Below are 18,661 nucleotides of genomic sequence, written 5' to 3'. Positions count from 1 at the left end.
AATGGCCACTTTTCATTTTTTAAAAGAAGAATGGAGCTTTTTATGGCATATAAAGGAGCATAAATAAGTAAATGTAAGGGCAAGGGTCAATAAATATGGCTTGCTGATCCCATTAACTTTTTAGAGAATTTTCTCCTTTTATTCATCATAGGTGTAGTGCCTGCCATCTCTATTCAGTCTCTTTGCCTGTGAATTTCCAGTTCTTTTGGAACTTTCCCTATCCTGCAGGCAGGGGGGAAGCCTCCACTCCCATGTGTAATTCAGATGTTTACATGCTGGCATTCCTCTTAGCCTGGAGCTCTTTGGCAGAGGAAATTTTCTGCCGTAAGAGCTGTGGGTTAGAAGCTTCTTGGCAGTGCAGATTTGTCTGCCATCAGGTCTGTGCTGCTGGGGATAGGCTGCTTCTTAATTACCTCGTTTAAAGATAGCTTGGGTGTCTTTGTCCCACGCTGAAGTCTAGCACGTAGCTATCTCCAAACCACTGAAGTGTGCGAGGATTTTATTGCTTTATCCGTGTCCTCATTTGTGTAGCAGGCCCTGTTGAATCCACAGCTTCACTGGAGTTTGTGTTTCTTTGGCATAAGCATAAGGTTTACTCAGTATTTGCACATTTTTGTTCTATAATTATTTTATGTCTTGTAATACAAGTGCTGTTGGAGAGACAGTCTTTTCATTGTTAGGATTTTCTTTTCTGACTCTGAAGGTGATACCATTCTAGTTCTGGTTAGTAGTTGTTTAGTGGTTTGAATTCTCCAGTTGGTTTGAATTTTCCAGTTCCTACAGATTTGGTAGCTCTAGGCAAGAATAGTGTGCATTCAAGAGCCTTGGTATGTCAAATGTATCAAAAATTGTATTTTAACAGAACTCAATTACTCATTGGGGATCATTTGGTAAATGTATATGAGGAATATTATTAGATCATGGCTCAACTAAATCTAAACTTAATGTACTTTCAGTGATGAATTTACTCTGGTTTTTAATTTTTTTAATGTATAGCTTTGAGCCTTCAAGTAGTACTTGATTAATTCAGGCAAGGAATTAATTAATTCAGGCTCCACTGAAGAAATGAATTAGTTTTCCTTTCTGTATTTTGGGTCTTGTTTCACAGAAGTATTAATTTTGAATACCTGGATGATATTTATTAAATTGCAGTCTTGCTACCAGAAAAATTGTAAAACTGAAATGACACTTGAAACCCTGATGCCGTTTGTAGAAGGAATTTATTTCTGCCTGCAGATCCATAGGAATAGCACTTGACAAAGGGCAAGGTATAACTTGAAACTCAGCGGAAAACAAAATACATAACAAATGTATTCTGGCTGGAGAGAGGAGGGGGAGAGATGGAGAGAAGAAAACAAATATCTAAGATGACCTGAACTGTTCTCAGAAACCTGCTGAGTTGTTGGTCTGCTCTATGAAAAAAGAAATATCTAAAGCCACTTTCTTAATTTTTTTGGAGGTAACAGATCCCCTGTAGATTTTAACTTAAAAGTTTTACACAGGAAACTGCTGCATCAAATGTGAAGTGGGAAGATGCTTTTCTTGACTCCAACAAGAGCATGGTAGCCTGACACAATCAGAAAATACTGGCACCTGTAAATCACAGCTTTTTAAGTAAGCAGAAGACAGCAATAGTCTCAATGGGGATAAGTGATCCAATGTTTGGAAGTAAAATAAGCATTGTAAAAGATGGTAATTTATACTCAAATTGTTCACAAAACTTCACACAGTGAAGTGGTGAAGAAGTGGAGAGCAGAATACTCGCCTTTGTTGAATACCTTTTCAGAATGTCATCATTTCTTCACGTACACCATTAAGTTTTTATGTGGTTTATGTTGAGCTTTCTACTTGCCTGTAAGTCTATTGACAAGACAGCAAACTTCATTTTCAGGGTAAAAGTCAGCATCCATTCAAATGTAGAGGAGCTCTGACTGTCACTAATACAAAAGAGAAGGAAAGATGCTGGGTCAGCTTCCTTCTAATAAGCTGCCAAGTTCAGTGTCCATCCCAAGGTGCCTTTTCCATAAGGCAGAAAAACATGACCTGGCTTCTGCTGCTGCTGTACTGATTTATAGAAACACATTCTAGATAGCTGTACATTAACTATTTGGACAGACAAGAGGTGGAAGACAGTGCACAGCAATATAAACCCCACAAATGTATGGATTGTGGGGTCACGTTCCAAACTAAGTGCTTAATTATTTTTCTCCATCATTTAACCATTCAAAGAAGAACTGGAATTAGTGGGCTGTAAGGAGGAACTCAGCAGTCAAAACACACCAACTCAATAATTAAAATAAACTGCCCTATATAATACTTAATTTTGTGCTTAAATCCTAGTTTAGATTTCTGAAGTTAGCGGGTCGGATGAAACAATTCCATTAGAGGGCAGTAGTACCTGTGGGTAAAATGTCTCGTGCTAAATATTTTGCTTAGCATCAGTGAATGGAAGTGAAAAATGAAGCTGATGTAATTTAACATTAAAATAATGCAGAAACATTTTGTAGTATACAAGTACAATAATGCACATCCTATCATATAACAAAAAACCAACATGAATATGACAGAACTGATGCAAAATACATGCAGCAGCTTTTAACACTGATACTACAGCTAAGATAGAAACTGAAGTTATTTGTTTTTCTGTGTTCTCAATTTGTAAATTGTATGACTTTCTTTCTGGGAAGTTTATGGGTTTCATCAAAAAATCTTACTTGTGAAACTGTTTATTTTATTAGCTTTAATGCTGCGGACTCTCCAGATTTCCAGACAAGGGATTGCAGGAATGTGCATGTTTACTCAGGCACCTTTTAATGGTTAAGTTTCAGTAGTATATTGTGTTTTGCCAGTGATTTCTGCAAAAGATTAAGGATTTTTTCTGAGTTTTGAGATGTTTGTTAGATAATGAAAGCCATGAAAGCCTAAACAAACCTGGCTAACATGGCAAGTTCAGTCCTTACTGTTTTAATACTTTATTATGGCTAATCCAAACAATACCACAAACACCATTTCTTTTTCTGTTTTCAGTTGTGCTACTTGATACTACAACGGCCCTTGGAGAACTAGGATGGAAAACATTTCCCTTAAATGGGGTAAGTCTCCCACCATTTGGGGTTTTTTTGGTCTGGATTTTGGCATTCGGACACTCTGGAAGTGAATGGCTCATGCATGGGTGGATATTGTTGCAATATAGACTCGTCAGAAGGCTTTAGTTGTTCTTGGGACTGGAGCTGCCTGTGTTGTGAGTAGGAATAACAGATGCAAGAGTGACATGAGTACACATTGTTATGCCCTTCTCCTGCTTTTCTGAGTGCTAAGTATCTATCTTACTTTAAATCCAATTCTAACTGTTACACATCATAAAGTTTCATATTAAAAACTCCTACACAGGAGGAATGTGTTATGATGACTCTTTTTTTGTGTGTGTGAAATAAAAGGAAAAATAATTTTCAGTTTTGCAAATTGGAACAAAAATTTTATGGCTTAAGTGAGAACCAGTATGGACTTTACCATTTGATAATAGGGTATCAGATAACCTAAGTCAGAAAAACGAAAACATTAATAGTGTCTGTTATCCTTGGGGACAGTGAAGAGCAGCATTTTTACTCTCTAAAGTTTAACCATCAGTGCTTTGCCAGTGGCTACACTTTCAGAACCTGTTTTTTTCTTTCCACCCAGCTAATGCATGTCACAGAATATCAGGGGCACTTGGAGTTTCACTTTTAAAGGAAGATGCACTATTCTGGAGCATTTAACACATTTTGTATCAACTTCTAGTTCTGATGTCACTGTACAGTATTATTATTTTTATACCAGGTTGCATTATCTCTTGATTCTTGTGTACAAGGCATATAATTACTTGTGTCTCTGAAATGAGCTCAGAAAATACTGTTTTTCTGAGAGAAACATCTTGTTCCATTTTCAGTCATTTTATTTTCCATGATCTATTCCAGAAGGAAGTAGAAATTGTCTACCCTCAGCACCCTAATAATCCATTTTTATAAAATGCCTTCTGTGTCTTTGCCCTCAGGGATTTCAAGCAATGTGACATTTCTTAATCTCAGCCTGTTTTCAACCTTATGGATTACTCTTTTTCTTTGTATTCCTAGACATAAATTCCATCTCTCACAGATACTTCTGTGTTTTACATTTTGTATGCAGTCTCATGCAATCTGAGTTACAATTCTGAAAGTTTTATTTCCTTTAAAAATCCCAGACAAAGCAAATACTGTCATAAACCACAATGAGAAAATCCATCAAGGAATTTTTGCTCTAGCAAAAAGTAAGGACTGTCATCGACCATGATGAGAAAATTCAGTGAGGAATGTTTTGCTTGAGCACCAGGATGAGCTCCTTTGACGTGCACAGTACATTTGGAAAGCACACAAGATATAATTGCAGTTATTCTGGAAATTCTTAAAAGCTTTAGGTACTCCAAAAGCAACAGCGATAGTATACAAGCACAAAAACATGTGCCCTCCAGGTTGATTTAAAACATAGGTGTTATAACATATATTTTTTGGCTCATCATACATACCTTAAACAATAGTTTTGCAGCCTCTTGAGGTTTTTGGGTGTCTTAGGACCTCTGCTGTGTATTAAGAACTGGCAGCACTTACTACAGTACAAGGAGTTTACATTTCAGTAAGAACCTGGAATTCAATTATTAAAATATTTCCCAAAAATATACAAAGTGGTTTGAAAAAAAAAAAAAATGCTAGAGTAAATATGGGGGGGAAAAGTGGTTTGTAACGTAAAATCACAGAATCATTTATGTTGGAAAAGACCTTTCAGGTCACTGAGAACAACTGTTAACCCAACACCACCATGTTCACCACGACACCATGTCCCCAAATGTCACATTCAAACACTTTTTGAACACTTCCAAGGCTGGTGGTTTATGTCCACAGTGCTATCTAGTCTGTGTTACTCATCTGTCCTAATATAATTCCGAATATGGCACAAGCATTGGTGTGATTGAGATTATCACTGCAGAAATAAGAATCAGTTCTGTCCCATGATGAGCACATTAGGATTTTCTTGTTTCCTAGAGTGGAGTGACAGATTTTGAATTGTTGGTGGTTTTTGAAAGAAATTTTTGTTCAGATACTATCCAAATCTAATGTGTTGCTTTAATCAAACCTTTCAAGTGTTTATGTAGTGTTTATGTGTGTAAGGAATATGTCATTGATATATGGTTACTGCTCTGCTGAACATTTTTGATAGTTACAAGGATGGGATGATGGGTTTTCTTGAGACTGTGACATTAGCAGAAGTCATTAATTTACTGGCATACTCAGTCACAAGGAATGTTTTCATTAAATTAAAGAGCAACTGAAGTAATAATGCTTGGGATTTGGGTAACATTGGGTATGCCTCAGAGATTTTAAACTAACAGGCCAGGGTGAAGTGGGATAACAAATCAAGAGGTCCCTTTGGAACTTGCAGAACCTTAACCTTCGCCTCCCAGACTTTTAATTTATAGGAGATTCATGACATAACATTTGTAAGCTTTTCAGCACTGGTCATCATTGAGCTGCAATGATAACTGTGTTATCCATGTCTTGGGAGTATAATATGTGGTTTTGGTTTTTAATTTTCATCCCGGTTATTTGTGCATCCTTCCTGAAGCATGAGAATTCAATAGGTTTTTCTTACAAATGTGTTTTCTTTATTTGCTTGTCAGATTTTTTTCCTTGTATTTTGAACAGGTAATAAATTTAGTGCTTAGAGCTACAAAAATGCAGCATAAAACATTAATATTTCTGAGGTCAATAGCATCAACTTTTGTTGACTGAGTTCCAATTTAGCTTCTTAGTGCTGGGCTGTCTAAAATTTCTACCTTAATAATGGACACATCTGATACTTCCTCTGTTCTTTGGGCTATAGTTCAAAATGACCGATTGATTTATGAAAAAGCATGCACTATGGAATGAAAGGAGATCTTTACTCACCAACCTGTCACTCCATAACCTTGAAAACACAGAACAGGGTTAGTTTGTTGGGTTTTTTCTGTTTAGTACAAAAATGGGACGGCACAAGTTCGTATGTTTCAGAAGAGGATGTGAATGGGAGCTGGTGGGCAGTCTGAAGTGCTCAAGTGCATGTGAAGCAAAATCCAGCATTCCAACCAAAGTCAGTTTGCTGACCTTGGGGACACAATTAGGGACTAGGAAAGAAAGGAAAAAACTCGAAAGTCCAACTGAAGTGCAGTGGTCCACGACCTTCATTTACAGTAATACTAATAAAATTACATACCTTATTCAAGTCCAGTTAGTGGGATTTTTTTCCTTCTGTCTTCAATGTAACTTTTTAAAACATATTATTTATTTCCCATTGCATTAATCAATGAAACACAATTTTATGAGCAGAGTTTGCTCAGAAGCTGTGGTTTGGGGAGTGTTGCCGTAAGGGCATACAGTATTACTGTTCTTTTTGTGTTATGAATTTTTTGAGACTAATCTTGTCAAAGTACTGATTTTTTTTCCCTACCAGACTGATTATTTTACCCTCTCTGTTAAAATAATTGTTTTGCAGTAAATGCACCAGTCAGCAATTTATTTTTTAGCTGCTTCTTAGCTAATTAGGAGACATTACTGTAGTTTATGGTAACAAAGTTTTGACTGGCTTGGTCCTGTTTGTCACAGATGGCACTGAGGTTTTCCTGGGCCAACCTGCAAACATTCCTTTCAATGCAGCTGCATCCATCTTCACCTTCATCTTTTAACTTGTATCTCAGAAGGTGATTGGGGGAATATATCTTGGAGCATTCTTATACATGTATAAAGATTAATTATACATGTATAAAAATTAAGTATAAAATACTTAACATTTTAAACTATTCATTTTCTTAACTAGACTGTCTCTGAAGCATATTTATGAACATAAGGAAGTTTATATACTTAACACTTATTTCTTAAATAAAACAATGGTGTGTTCTCAGCATTGTTTTGGTCACCAGTATAAACACAGCACCATATGGCAGCTGGAAAGAAATTAACTCTGTCCCAGACAGACACAGTAAACATAATTAAAATTCAAGTTGTGTGAAAATTACCAGGAAAAAACAGCAATACCATAAAAAGACTTCTATCTAAAGGTATTTCACTTCTCTTCCAAACAAATCATAGAATCATTTGGGTTGGAAATGATTCAGATCACTGAGTCCGACTGCAAATTAATGCTGCCAAGTCCACCACTAGGCCATGTCCATAAAGTGCCACATCGACTTGTCTTCGCACATCTCCAGGGTTGGGGACTCAACTACGTCCCTGGACAGCCTGTTCCAATGCTTGGTAACCTTTCCCATGAAAAAAAATCCTAATATCCAATCTCAGCCTCCCCTGGTGCAACTTTAGGCAATTTTCTCTCATCCTGCCACTCGTTCCCTGGGAGAAGAGACCGATCCCCACCTGGCTACACCCTTCGATCAGAGAGTTGTAGAGAGCGATAAGGTCTCCCCTGAGCCTCCTTTTCTCCAGGCTCCCTTTCCCCAGCTCCCTCAGTGGCTTCTTGTAACACTCCAGACCCTTCCCCAGCTCCATTCCCTTCTCTGGACTCGCTCCAGCTCCTCTTGTCCTGAGGGGCCCAAAACTGGACACGGAATTCGGGGTGTGGCCTCACCAGTGCTGAGTGCAGAGGGACAATCACTGCCCTGCTTCTGCTGGCCACATTATTGCTGCTCCAGGCCAGGATGCCATTGGCCTCCTTGGCCACCTGGGCACACTCTGAACAGGCTGTGGAACAGAGAACTGCAGCTGTGTGGGGAGATGTTGCAGAAGTAGCAAGAAGCAAAGTTTTAAAACAGAACTGAGGACATTTTTGAGAGAAAAAATGCACCCAAAAGTCTAAGTTCTTCCTTCTATTACAGCAGTTCAGCTGTGGTAATGATGTAGTTACATCTGTGAAAGCAACAGGATTTCAGAGGTGTTAGAGAGGCTGTGGTTTTAATAAGAACTTAGTAGAGGGTAGGGATTTAGCTGTCAGAACATTTAACAGGAATGAAAGCAAAGGAAGGAAGCTAATCAGATTTTCACACAATATGGGGAATTTACAGACATGACATTAAGAAAAAATATTGGAAGTCACATATTTGAGCTGTAATTTGGGCATAATCAGATACCATCCTCTGCAATGCCATATTTAGAATCCTTTTTGACAGTCAAGTCATTATTTGAGGGAAAAGGTTAAGTCAAGGGGTAAGCTTTTTGAGATTAATTTCCATCTGCAGAGATGAAACAATTAGGTAGTTAAATGTCTAGGAAAGCTTTTTTAAAGGAGTTGTAGTTGCTAATATGAGATGACTTGGTCGTGGGAGTCCAGTTTCCATGTTTCTTTTAGGAACATCTCTTAGAACATGAAAGCTTTTCTTGAAAACTGCACGTCCCAGGAACTGTCAAGTCTAGGTAGATTGGTACAAGTCTAAATTTTTGGTTTTGCCTGTATTATTTCCTGGTAAAACAGCAAAAATCTTCATTTACTTGGAAAGCCCAGGGGCCGCAGAATTAGCTGTGGCTGTGTTGGGAATTTGATAATCTACTGGCTGGCTGCAGGGTTATGGGAGCATGGTCTATCAAAAACAGGTACATTCACAAAATGTGCAAGGCACTGTAATGAGACAGTATTTGTCATCTTCAGTTTTTCTGTACATACACTTGGGCAGTATCCTGATTATTTTTGTGTGGAACATCTCATTGCAGATTCCGTGGAGGCTTGACCAAAATACATAGTCATGTTCTTACTTGGATATTGCAAATTTGGGCCCACTGGTGCTTGCCACTGTGCAGTCAAAGATCTGAACCATTCATAGCCTAAATAATAACATATAATTTGTTGTAAATTAAAAACAAAACCCCCAACATCACCCCCCCCCAAAAAAAAAAACCACAAACACCAAAAAAAACCCAAACAAACAAAAAACTCAAACAACAAAACCAAAATAAACCCTACAAACTACTTACAGGGAAGCAGATAAAATGGAGGAGGATTATAAATAAATTTGTGTGCTCCAAGTACAGAACAGCCATGTACTTACAGCTCATATATAATCTGTAATAGTACAGCATTAGAAGACATTTCTGAAATGCTCAACCAAATGCAATTTATTGTATTCTTAGTGTATTGTGTGGTAAATCTGAACTTTATGATAGTAGTGTTGCCTATAGTTTTTGCATTAATTTTCCATTCCTGTTTAGTTTAAATAGTCTTGTGTACATATATATTCCTGGTAAAGGCAAAATTTACTGTACATATTGATTATTTTTCAATGTATATCGTATATTATATAGCAAAAGAGGGCAAAGAGTGGCTGTGGCACTATTTATATTTCCTGTTAAGTTTTGCATTTTAAGTGTGAGAACCATTATAAGCAGTAGAGCACAGTAAACATTTAACTCTTTCAGTTGTGCAGCCCCACAAAATGAATGCTAATTCTGTATTATTTTTTCAAAAATACATTGGTTGGAAATAAACATCAATGCCCTCAGTGCACAAAAAATGCTTTTTAAGTCTTTGTAGGCTTCACATTCATCTCTTGCATTCAGAAGTTTACAATATTTTGGCTTACCAAAAAGGGCAGTAAGAGAAAAAAAAAAGTATAATTTAGTGAAAATTAACACAACATTGTCTTTTTGTTTTATAGAGAAAGAATTGTGTTTTGAGAAGGAAAACATAGTGGGTTGAAGGAGGAAGAATGGTTGATTGATTGATTAATTGATTGAAGTTCTGTGGGGTGTATTTTCAGCAGTGTTAGATTACAGAATTTTATGGTTTCTGTCATGAAAATATTCTGAAATTCATAAAAAATTCGCTCATATGTACATTCCAAATTAAATACAATATTTTCTGATATAATTCAGCCTTCACTGTGCACACACAAGGAGCAAGAAAGAATGCCAAACTGCGTGTTGCCCAGTAAAAAATCAAGGAAAAGCCAGAACAAAAGTAAAGTGGAAGAAAAGCAATATTTATGGAAATAATAGGTGCATACTGAACACCTCTTTATCTGAACCATCGTATTTTCAGAGACTTCAGAATTGCTGTACTGAACTCTTGGGAAATACCCCTTGAAATTCCTGTGTGCTTAGGAAATGGTCTCATAAATGCTAAAGTAGGTGATAAATATCTAGATACTCTGAAATGAAATCTCTCTGAATTGTTCCAAAGCCACAAAAATACTTCTTTTTTTCCAAGAGAAAAGGTAAAATTGGCAGTAGCAGCAGATGCTTCACTGTCTCACAACCAGTTGCTGCTTTTTACTTAGATGCTGTGCTCAGTAATTTAGGGAAACTCTGAGCAAACTGCTGCTTTCTTTTTATCATTTTTAGTGCCAGGAATAATTTCTTTTGTATAATGAAAAATGAAAGAATTAATTTATTCTTAAGGATTTGCAGTAGCCTGACCTTATATTGGAAGCCTTTACTTAGACTTAACAGAAAAGAAAGCTAAAAAACTTCCCCCAAAAACTATGCCAGCTTTACTTTTGAACTGTTTACAGATGTTTAAATACATTGTATGAATTTTTAAAGTTACGGGAAAGCAACCAGATTATCAAGCTTGAAGCATTCTCTAAGCCTCTTTTACATACTTAGGAACACATAGTCCCCCTTGCAAATGGCACTAAATCATTCATGTTCTGATGGTGCTTTAAATGATAGGATTATAGGATGTTTGTGGGGACCAGGAGTTTCAACCATTGCCAGGATGAAAATACAGTATCCAAATAGTTCTTTTGCTCCACTGGAGTTCTCACCAAGTGAGAAAAAAATACTCCAACTGGACTGAAAATGTGGTGTTGAAGAAATTCTCCTCTGCTTTGCCCTCTCTGCCAGTGGATGTCCAGACCTCTGGTACAACATTTGAGCTTGAAAACTCTTCTCTGAAGAACAGTTCTAAACAAAGTGTGCAGCAATTACTAGTCCAAAATGTAGAGAATTGTAGACTTTAGGTTTCAGAAGAGACACTTCACACGGTAATTTTCACACAATTTAATATCCTGCAAAGGGATCCAGGTGAGTACAGAGGCCTCTACCACATGGATTATGTATTTATGTCAGCAATCCTGGCAGAACTGGATACTCTTCACATAATCCTAACAATCTACTTCAAAAAGTGGAAAACAGATAGTTTGTATATATGTCTATTGACTGCTAATAAGGAAACATAATTCTTTTTAATAATCATAATTCTGTGGAGAACAAAATAGAAAGGAACTCAATATAAAATCCATGTATTTATAAATAATAATTTAGGACTGTATTTCAGATTTAAGAGGATAATCCTCTGCTATTGTATTTAATCAAAAGAATCCTATTCTAGGAGTTTAAAACAAAAAACACAACTTGCAGAAATAAAGTGAAAGATTACAAGTGCTGTTGAGATGTAGAACAGCATTTGAAGAACACAGGTATTCTACCTGACCTTTTGTTTTGTCTTCTAAGAAGTCTAATGATGTTTCTTTTAGGTTTACTAGTAGTGGGCATATTGTAGAGTAAGTAAAACAGTAAAACAAAGTTTAAAGTTAGACATAGCAGCTGAACAGTGATGATATGCACAATATGGTCTTGTTCAGTGATTTCTCTCCGTGTCTGTTAGTGCTTTTCATCAGCTTTCCATGCTATAAGGAATAGTCCCCATTTCTTAATTTTCTTAAGGAAGAGCTCAAACATTTTGTTTTTCTTCTCAGCTGATGGATACATGGATACTCTTGCATTATGCCTGTGACCAATAGGTCATGAAGTGGTGAGCATTAGAATTTTTATGCCATAAAAATTGGGTAGAAATGTTGTACTATAGATGCTACTGCATCTATATCATGTTGGTTCTTGGCATGTTAGAAGAATGCTACTAATAATTTTATATCAAAATACGTAAAGGCTTGATGGAGTTCACTATTAACACCAGCATAACTAAGGAGATTGCTTTGGTTCCCTTTTTGGTGTAGGATGCTAAGGGGATTGACTTTAGCTCCCTGATTCTTGCCATGATGATTAAGGGGATTTGTTTAAACACCCCATTTCATGTGGTATAGCTACTGTAAAAGGATTAGTTTTGGATTCCACTTCCACATGGGAAAGCTAAGGGGATTAGCTTTAGCTTTTCATTCCATGACGAAATAACTAAGGGCAATTGCTTTCACTGCCCATGTGGTTGCATCAAGATTTGTCTTTTTCTGTTCTTGTTTCAGTTTCTTTTCCTATGCTCTTACTGCCCAAAGTCATGTGACATCAGGCTTCCTGCCCTCCAGGTAGAAGGTCCACTGCCCGTACTGAGCTTTGCATCTGTTAAGGAAAACGAATGGGAAGTAATGAAATCCCACGTGTTTTGTTCTCTTCCTCATGGAAGCTCAAATGTTAGAATTCCTTTGAATAAAATCAAGTGTAGGAATTGCCATAACTGATAACAGTGCTAGTCCATGAAATGCAGTATTTGGTTTCTGGCAGTGAACAGGACCATGAGCTTCAGCTGTAGGTGAAGGTCTCAGGGACTCTTCACACTGCTCATAGGAGCAAAACTGTGGAGATTCCTGATAAAATCCAGCAAATCCACCAGCTGAGCCACAAGTGGTGTAGCCAATTCAGTGCAGCACCAAATCCACACCAACAGGCACTCTGTAAGGGCAGAATTTGTTATCTAAGGAGAGAAACCCCTAGACTTGAATGCTGTCAGAAACTCTGCTTGTGTTTCTCCAAGCCTTGCTTCTGTGAATACGCCAGTCCCAGGGGAAAAAAGCTCTCTGAGGTCTTTGTACCAAATTGCATTGTGCAGCCAGCACAAATTAATATTTTCAAACCACTTAAAAGCAAATGAGATGTCTACATGTAAATTCAAAACAGGTGCTTCATGCACAGCTGATGAAATTTATGTCTGAGCTATTAAATAAACCAGGATCTGTGCTCTGGCTTTGAAGATGGGTGTCTCCACAAAGCTGTGTTAAATACTTGCTCTTACATGAGTCTCTGCCTAGGGAATGAGCAGGTTTTAGTCTATAAATCCAGAAACTAATGAGATTCTTCCTTTGGCAATCTATTTTTATGTATTTTTAAATTTTTATTTACTAGTGTAGTGGAAGTGCTTGAAACCTCACCTTACAAAAACACTTTAACGTATTGATCTTTAAGGGATTAGGAATTTCATTCGAAGTGAAGCTTAAAATTAAAAAATGTGTTTAAATTTTGTAAAGAACTGGCCTTGTGTATCCATCTCATGTCAGAATAATCATAGATGTAAGCAATTAGGGAAAAAAGCAGATGTTAGCCACTGCCCAGCCCTGGCACTGCACTGGCACAGCTGTAGTCTTAGGAGCAGGATTCTGAAAAGAATCCTTCCAAAAACACCTGCTGTTTTCCAGAATTTCAGTTCTCCATAGTGGAATATAGCAGGACTATTTCAGCAGCTGCTGTTATGAGCTGTCAGTATTTCTACAATGTGCAGCCACTTGAGTTTTATATATACAGTCATGACTGTATATGAACATGAGATGTGCATATAGATCTACACTCCTCTAGGATTTATGTACTTAGATCTGGCCCTCTTGAGTTGTACAATTACCTTTTTTGAGCTTACAGCACACTCTGGAATTTACTTCACGCTTTGTACTGCTCAGTAAAACTCAGTGTTTGAATTCGTCCCTTCAGTGCCCTACCTCAGCTTTAAATTTCCAAGGCTCTTTTGCTGTGGCATTTTTCCCTTTGCTTCTAAAAATAAAACACATCAAAAACAATTGGAAAAGAAAGCTGAGCTTCTATGAAATTTTACACATTTATTGAAGAGAAAAAAAAGAAAAATGCAATGGAGAGAAGTTCTTCCAGCAGCACTCACCTGCAGAACACTGTACATCTTTAGTTATGTGGAATAGATAGGAGTATCAAAGCATGCAGCAAACCACCTCAGTAAAAAATCTAATTCTCCGTAATGTATTTCAGGTAACAGTGCCGTGAGAAATTTGACTTTCTATCAAGTCTTGCTGATTTACCCACAGTATGCAATCAGTGCTCGATACAGATGAAAACAATCAATTTTTCCCACTTGGGTCAGTGCAGGAAATCTCCTGAGGGAAAATGTTTTGTTCTTCATAATTATTTTGTTTTATATACGGAAGACTGTTTATAAGGTTGAAGGATTTTCTCTGCTGCAGAAGAGCCAGGATAACAGGGTAGGAGTTACTGCAGTGGCTTTGATCTGAATATTCCCTCCTCATGGGAGTCATCCTGAATCTACAACCTGGTTGCCTGAGCTAGATATCATTTATAATGTGTGATTTTTAAAATTAATATTTCTAGAGTCCCTGGGAGTACTGTCACTTCCTGCATGTATTTTAAAGTTATGAATATACAAGAAAATAAAGGGATATCAAATGAATCACAAGCAATGAGATAAATTTTGTGTACGAGTGAAGCTTGAATCTTCATAGAGTGTTGAGACAGGTTTTTCACTGCTATCACACCTTTTTGGGTAGTACTGTTGTATATAGCAGGGCTTTTTAAAATTCTCATCACGTGTTTTATGTCCACAGAGTTAAGGGTAGTCAGAAGAACGACAGAGCTTCTTCAGTGAAGACAAGTTTAGGCATGGGAACACTTACTAAGAGTAACGAATTGTAGTTTTTGTTAACAAAATGACAAAAATAGAATAACAGCAGTAACTTAAATACATGGTTGTAGTCAACTGTATTACGTTATAGAGAAAATAGAGGCCTAGAAAGCTTATTTGGCTTGCAGCCTCAGAAAACTGTTCTCTTCAACTGTCCCACTGAAAAAAAGGGGTTTTTTCTTGTCAATATCCCTATTTGTATTTTCACTCAACGAGTGAATCAAATATTAGTGTTGTGTCGGGAGTAACCAAAAAAAGCCCACTTTACTTTGGTTGCCTTAATTCCCTTGCCACCAACTAACAGAAAGTTTCACAACAGAAATTTAAACTGAGAATGGACAGTTTTTTGAGAGCAGTACAAGAATGATTTAATTTTTATATGAACTGCAGTCCAAAATTTCCTAGCACCTTAATGTTCAGTGAACATTTCAATGAAATTTTATAACTGTATGCATCCTTTAGCCTACATCCTGCTGATACACAGGTTGCATAGAGATGCAAAATACTTAACTAAATATACTGACTAAACAGGATTTTAAAATTTCTGTTCTTGTAAAATTATGAAAAAATATATTATTAAGATTTTATGTTAAAATTCAAGTAGGGGATGCTTTTTGGAAAGCTTCTAAATTTTAGCTAAAACAAATGGTTGCATTTGAGATGATACTGCTAATTCCTTTTTTGGAGTTGTGATTTTAAATACAACTGTTGTAGGTGCTGTGTAGTACTGAAATATTTTCAAAGAAAAGTGCAGGAAGTGTTAAACCACTTGTTAAGAAGCAAAGTACATTGTTGAAGTCACTCTTTCTTTGATTTTAGTGAAGAGGAAATGGATTAGCTGGTAACTTCTGGTTTAAGAATAAAGTCAAGGTTATCAAAGATACGAAAAATATTTCTGGAGATTAGTGAAAAATTGTTTCTGTGCAGTTCTGTAGGTATTTTATACCGTTTCCAGTTAGTTTGGGTGGATTTTTTTTTACTTTTCCCTGTGCTTTGATTTCTTCAAATTCTTCATTACAAAAGTTGAATGTTTATTTCTTATTTTTGATCTGTTTACATTTGCACTGATACATCAAAGCTGTTTAAATTTTAGGAATGATACTTGGCATAGGACATGTGAAGAGTGTTAAGCAGTGCCATAAAAGTTCTGCATCAATTGCAGCACACCTGGATTCCTTGGAATTCAACAGTTTGTAGGTACTGTGTGGTTCATATTGAAAGGGGAACCCAGCCCTGTAAAGCTCACAGCTTTGCATGATACAATTTGTGATTGCTTTCATTACCCTTGGGAATGTGGCATTAGAAGTATACTTTTATTCCAAGTCTTAGTTTGTCTAAAGTAATGCCACAACCAATGCTGACTGACACTATATTTGAGACAGCAACTCTCTTAATCCCAGGATTTTTAAAAATCCTTTTAAAGAGTAAGGTACATGTCAAGAACTTAAATTAAAGGCAAATGTAAAGTTCCTACCATTCATGGATTCCCCAGCTCTTTTTTCACTTATTAAAGAAAACAGGGGACTAAATTTTGCCACTTCTTTTTTTTTTTTGACTTACTGGACTTTGTCAGAGAGTGAAACACACCATAACAGGTGTGTTAAAAAAAAAAAAAAAATCTGTATCTTTAGCTTCAGACTTGTCTCTTCTAGTGAACTTAATTTTTACAGTCTGCATCCATGGATCCAGCTCTCCATTCGCCTTGGATGGGGGCTGCACGAAAAACATTTGGTCAGAAATCTGTGGCACTGTACCGCCAGAACTCAGATGTTGCTTACAGTGCAGCTGGAAGAGCAAACATTCTAAGGACAAGGGAATTCAATAAAAAGTTGTAGCTGAAAATTTATTTTCATATCCATACAATTTTCAAATAAAATTAAATACTGAGGATTTCCTTCTTAAGTGAATTGACAGATTAACATACCTTTTAAAAAGGAAGCTCAGTCTAATTTTAAGCACCCTATAGACAACTGACATAAGATTTTCTTTCCGTGGAATTTGATCCTAATTTGAGAGTTATGAAGTGTGTCTTGTTGTCCCTTGTAGAAATGTTCTGCATTTTTCTCTACTCCAAACACTTGGAAATTAGTCTTCAGTCTATGTGACAGTGTATTTCATATATCTGGTATCATACCTTGTTAAAGAGTTGTTAGATTTCAGCTAGCTAAGAGAAAAACAACACTACGCAAAAAATTTTGCTGTGTGAATCCTGGAATTAGGCAAGAATAAAGGAGTGATGGACACATGCCACATTTTTTACTCTGTTTTCTTTGTAGACAGATAATGAAATACATTTTCCAGCAAAAAACGCACAATGTTTTAGGTAACCATGGCTATTTACAGCTTAATTAAATGCAGAGAGCATTTGTTTAATTGACTGGGGAGTTGTTAATAGCAGCAATGGTATCTAATATAAATATCTGTAGATCATTTTCTGTGATCACACATTCTTGGGCTATGCTGCCTTTTAGAAGTTACTGTTCTTTCCAAATTGTTGTAAGTCTGGCTTTTTTGTACCTGCTGTCTCACAAGTTTTCTGGCTGCATTTTTCAGTTCCTTTGCATTCCTTCTCCTCCCTTCCAGTCTGTCAGCAGGCTTGCAGCATTTTCATCTCTGCTACCTGCATTGCTCAGATTCCCCTCAGTGTTCAATCTGTTCTGCATTCACTTTGCCATGTTCTGGGCTGCATTTGTAATCATGTCCAGAAATAGGAACTGACAGTTGGTCAGCTGGAAAATGGGACAACCAAGAAATTGTGGTGACATCAGTTTAATGGACTTGAAAAACAACAACAAAAAAGACAAACCGTATCTAGCATAATTTAATAACAAAGTGCTTCATTTATTACACAAATATTAGGATTGAATTTTCTGAGTCTGCAGTGAAATTTTGCCTTTTTAGAAAATATTGATGCCTTTTAATTGAAATGTGTAGCTTCCATCTTTAACCTTTCACCAGCATCTGTAAAATACCCTCAACTACAGCCAGCCTTGGAAGTGAAATGATCCCAGTTATCAAACACTGAGTGAGGATTTGCTCCAGTCCCCCAAATCCTCAAAATTATGCTAACTGGGAGGGGGTTTTATTGCCCATGTATATGTACATATGAATATAAGTCTATATATATATATATATGTAATATTGCTATATTACTTGAAGGTGGTTTGGGACTTAGGGTTATTATGTTCATGTTCATAACATTAAAACATTAAACTTGTACAATACATAAAGTATCTTTAAAGTATTGTGCACACCCTTAAAAAACCCCCTAATTCTGCTTTCAAAACAATACCCAGCTGGCCAGGCCCCCCGAAACATAACTTTTGGCCTTCCTCTATGCAAGTACATATTGAAAACAAACGTGCTCTTTTCCAAACAGCAACAATTTGGAAAGAGGGATGTTTGTCTTTTTAGCAGTGACACTGTATGATAGCATCTACTTTTGCAATCTGAAGTGCTTTTTTATTACTACTATGCATTTGTGTTAAGAGGATGTCAGCAAATGGATGCTAAAGTGTTCCCTAGGAAATTTTTGGAGTAAAATATGTGTTTAGATTGTGAGTTAGCAAGACTTTTTGTATGGAAGCTATGCTGGAAATGTTCATTATGGTAACCACTTCAAGAAACAGGACTTAGTGAGACAGTGCCTCCCTTTTTAGGCCATGTTGACCAGGTAATATTGCATCTGTCTCAGGTAGGAATCATTGGGAACAACCGGCTTTGGACAGATGTTCAAGAATTGAGTACAAAGGACTAGAGATGTTGACAACTAGGCTGCCCTACCCTATTTAAATGATGAAATCTGAAGTAACAATACAGGGATTTTGAAGGTGTCATCATTTGCAGAGAAAAAAAAAAACAACTAAAAATACCCCAGGCATAATGTAAAAGATTCTTGTCAACAGATAATAAAACCATTTCTTTAAATTATGTGAATGGCAAGGTCATCTTGCCTTGGCGTGTATTGTTGTTACTTTTTTGTATGACTTCATTACCAAACAGAGTTGTGCATTAGGATTCTGGTTTTTATTCAGGCCAATGGGCAAAGCAGATAAAACACATCAGGCCAGAT

At 36.7% G+C, this 18,661-nt stretch overlaps 1 protein-coding gene across 1 annotated transcript in view; it reads left to right on the top strand.

Annotated features, from left to right (window-relative positions):
* The window catches only part of LOC121669321 (ephrin type-A receptor 6-like), a 258,545-nt gene that overhangs the window by 24,735 nt on the left and 215,149 nt on the right, over positions 1-18,661 (top strand). Inside the window, exon 2 of the mRNA XM_042038090.1 lies at positions 3,028-3,092. Within this exon, the coding sequence (XP_041894024.1) occupies positions 3,028-3,092 (65 nt within the window). The remainder of the gene's footprint in view (positions 1-3,027; positions 3,093-18,661) is intronic.

This window comes from Corvus kubaryi, unplaced genomic scaffold, assembly GCF_017639235.1.
Source record: "Corvus kubaryi isolate FWS band 111438036 unplaced genomic scaffold, C.kubaryi_AGA036_p1.0 37391, whole genome shotgun sequence".
Taxonomy (NCBI): domain Eukaryota; kingdom Metazoa; phylum Chordata; class Aves; order Passeriformes; family Corvidae; genus Corvus; species Corvus kubaryi.
Note: the sequence above shows the minus strand (reverse complement) of the source record. Positions and strands in the feature narration are given on the sequence as shown.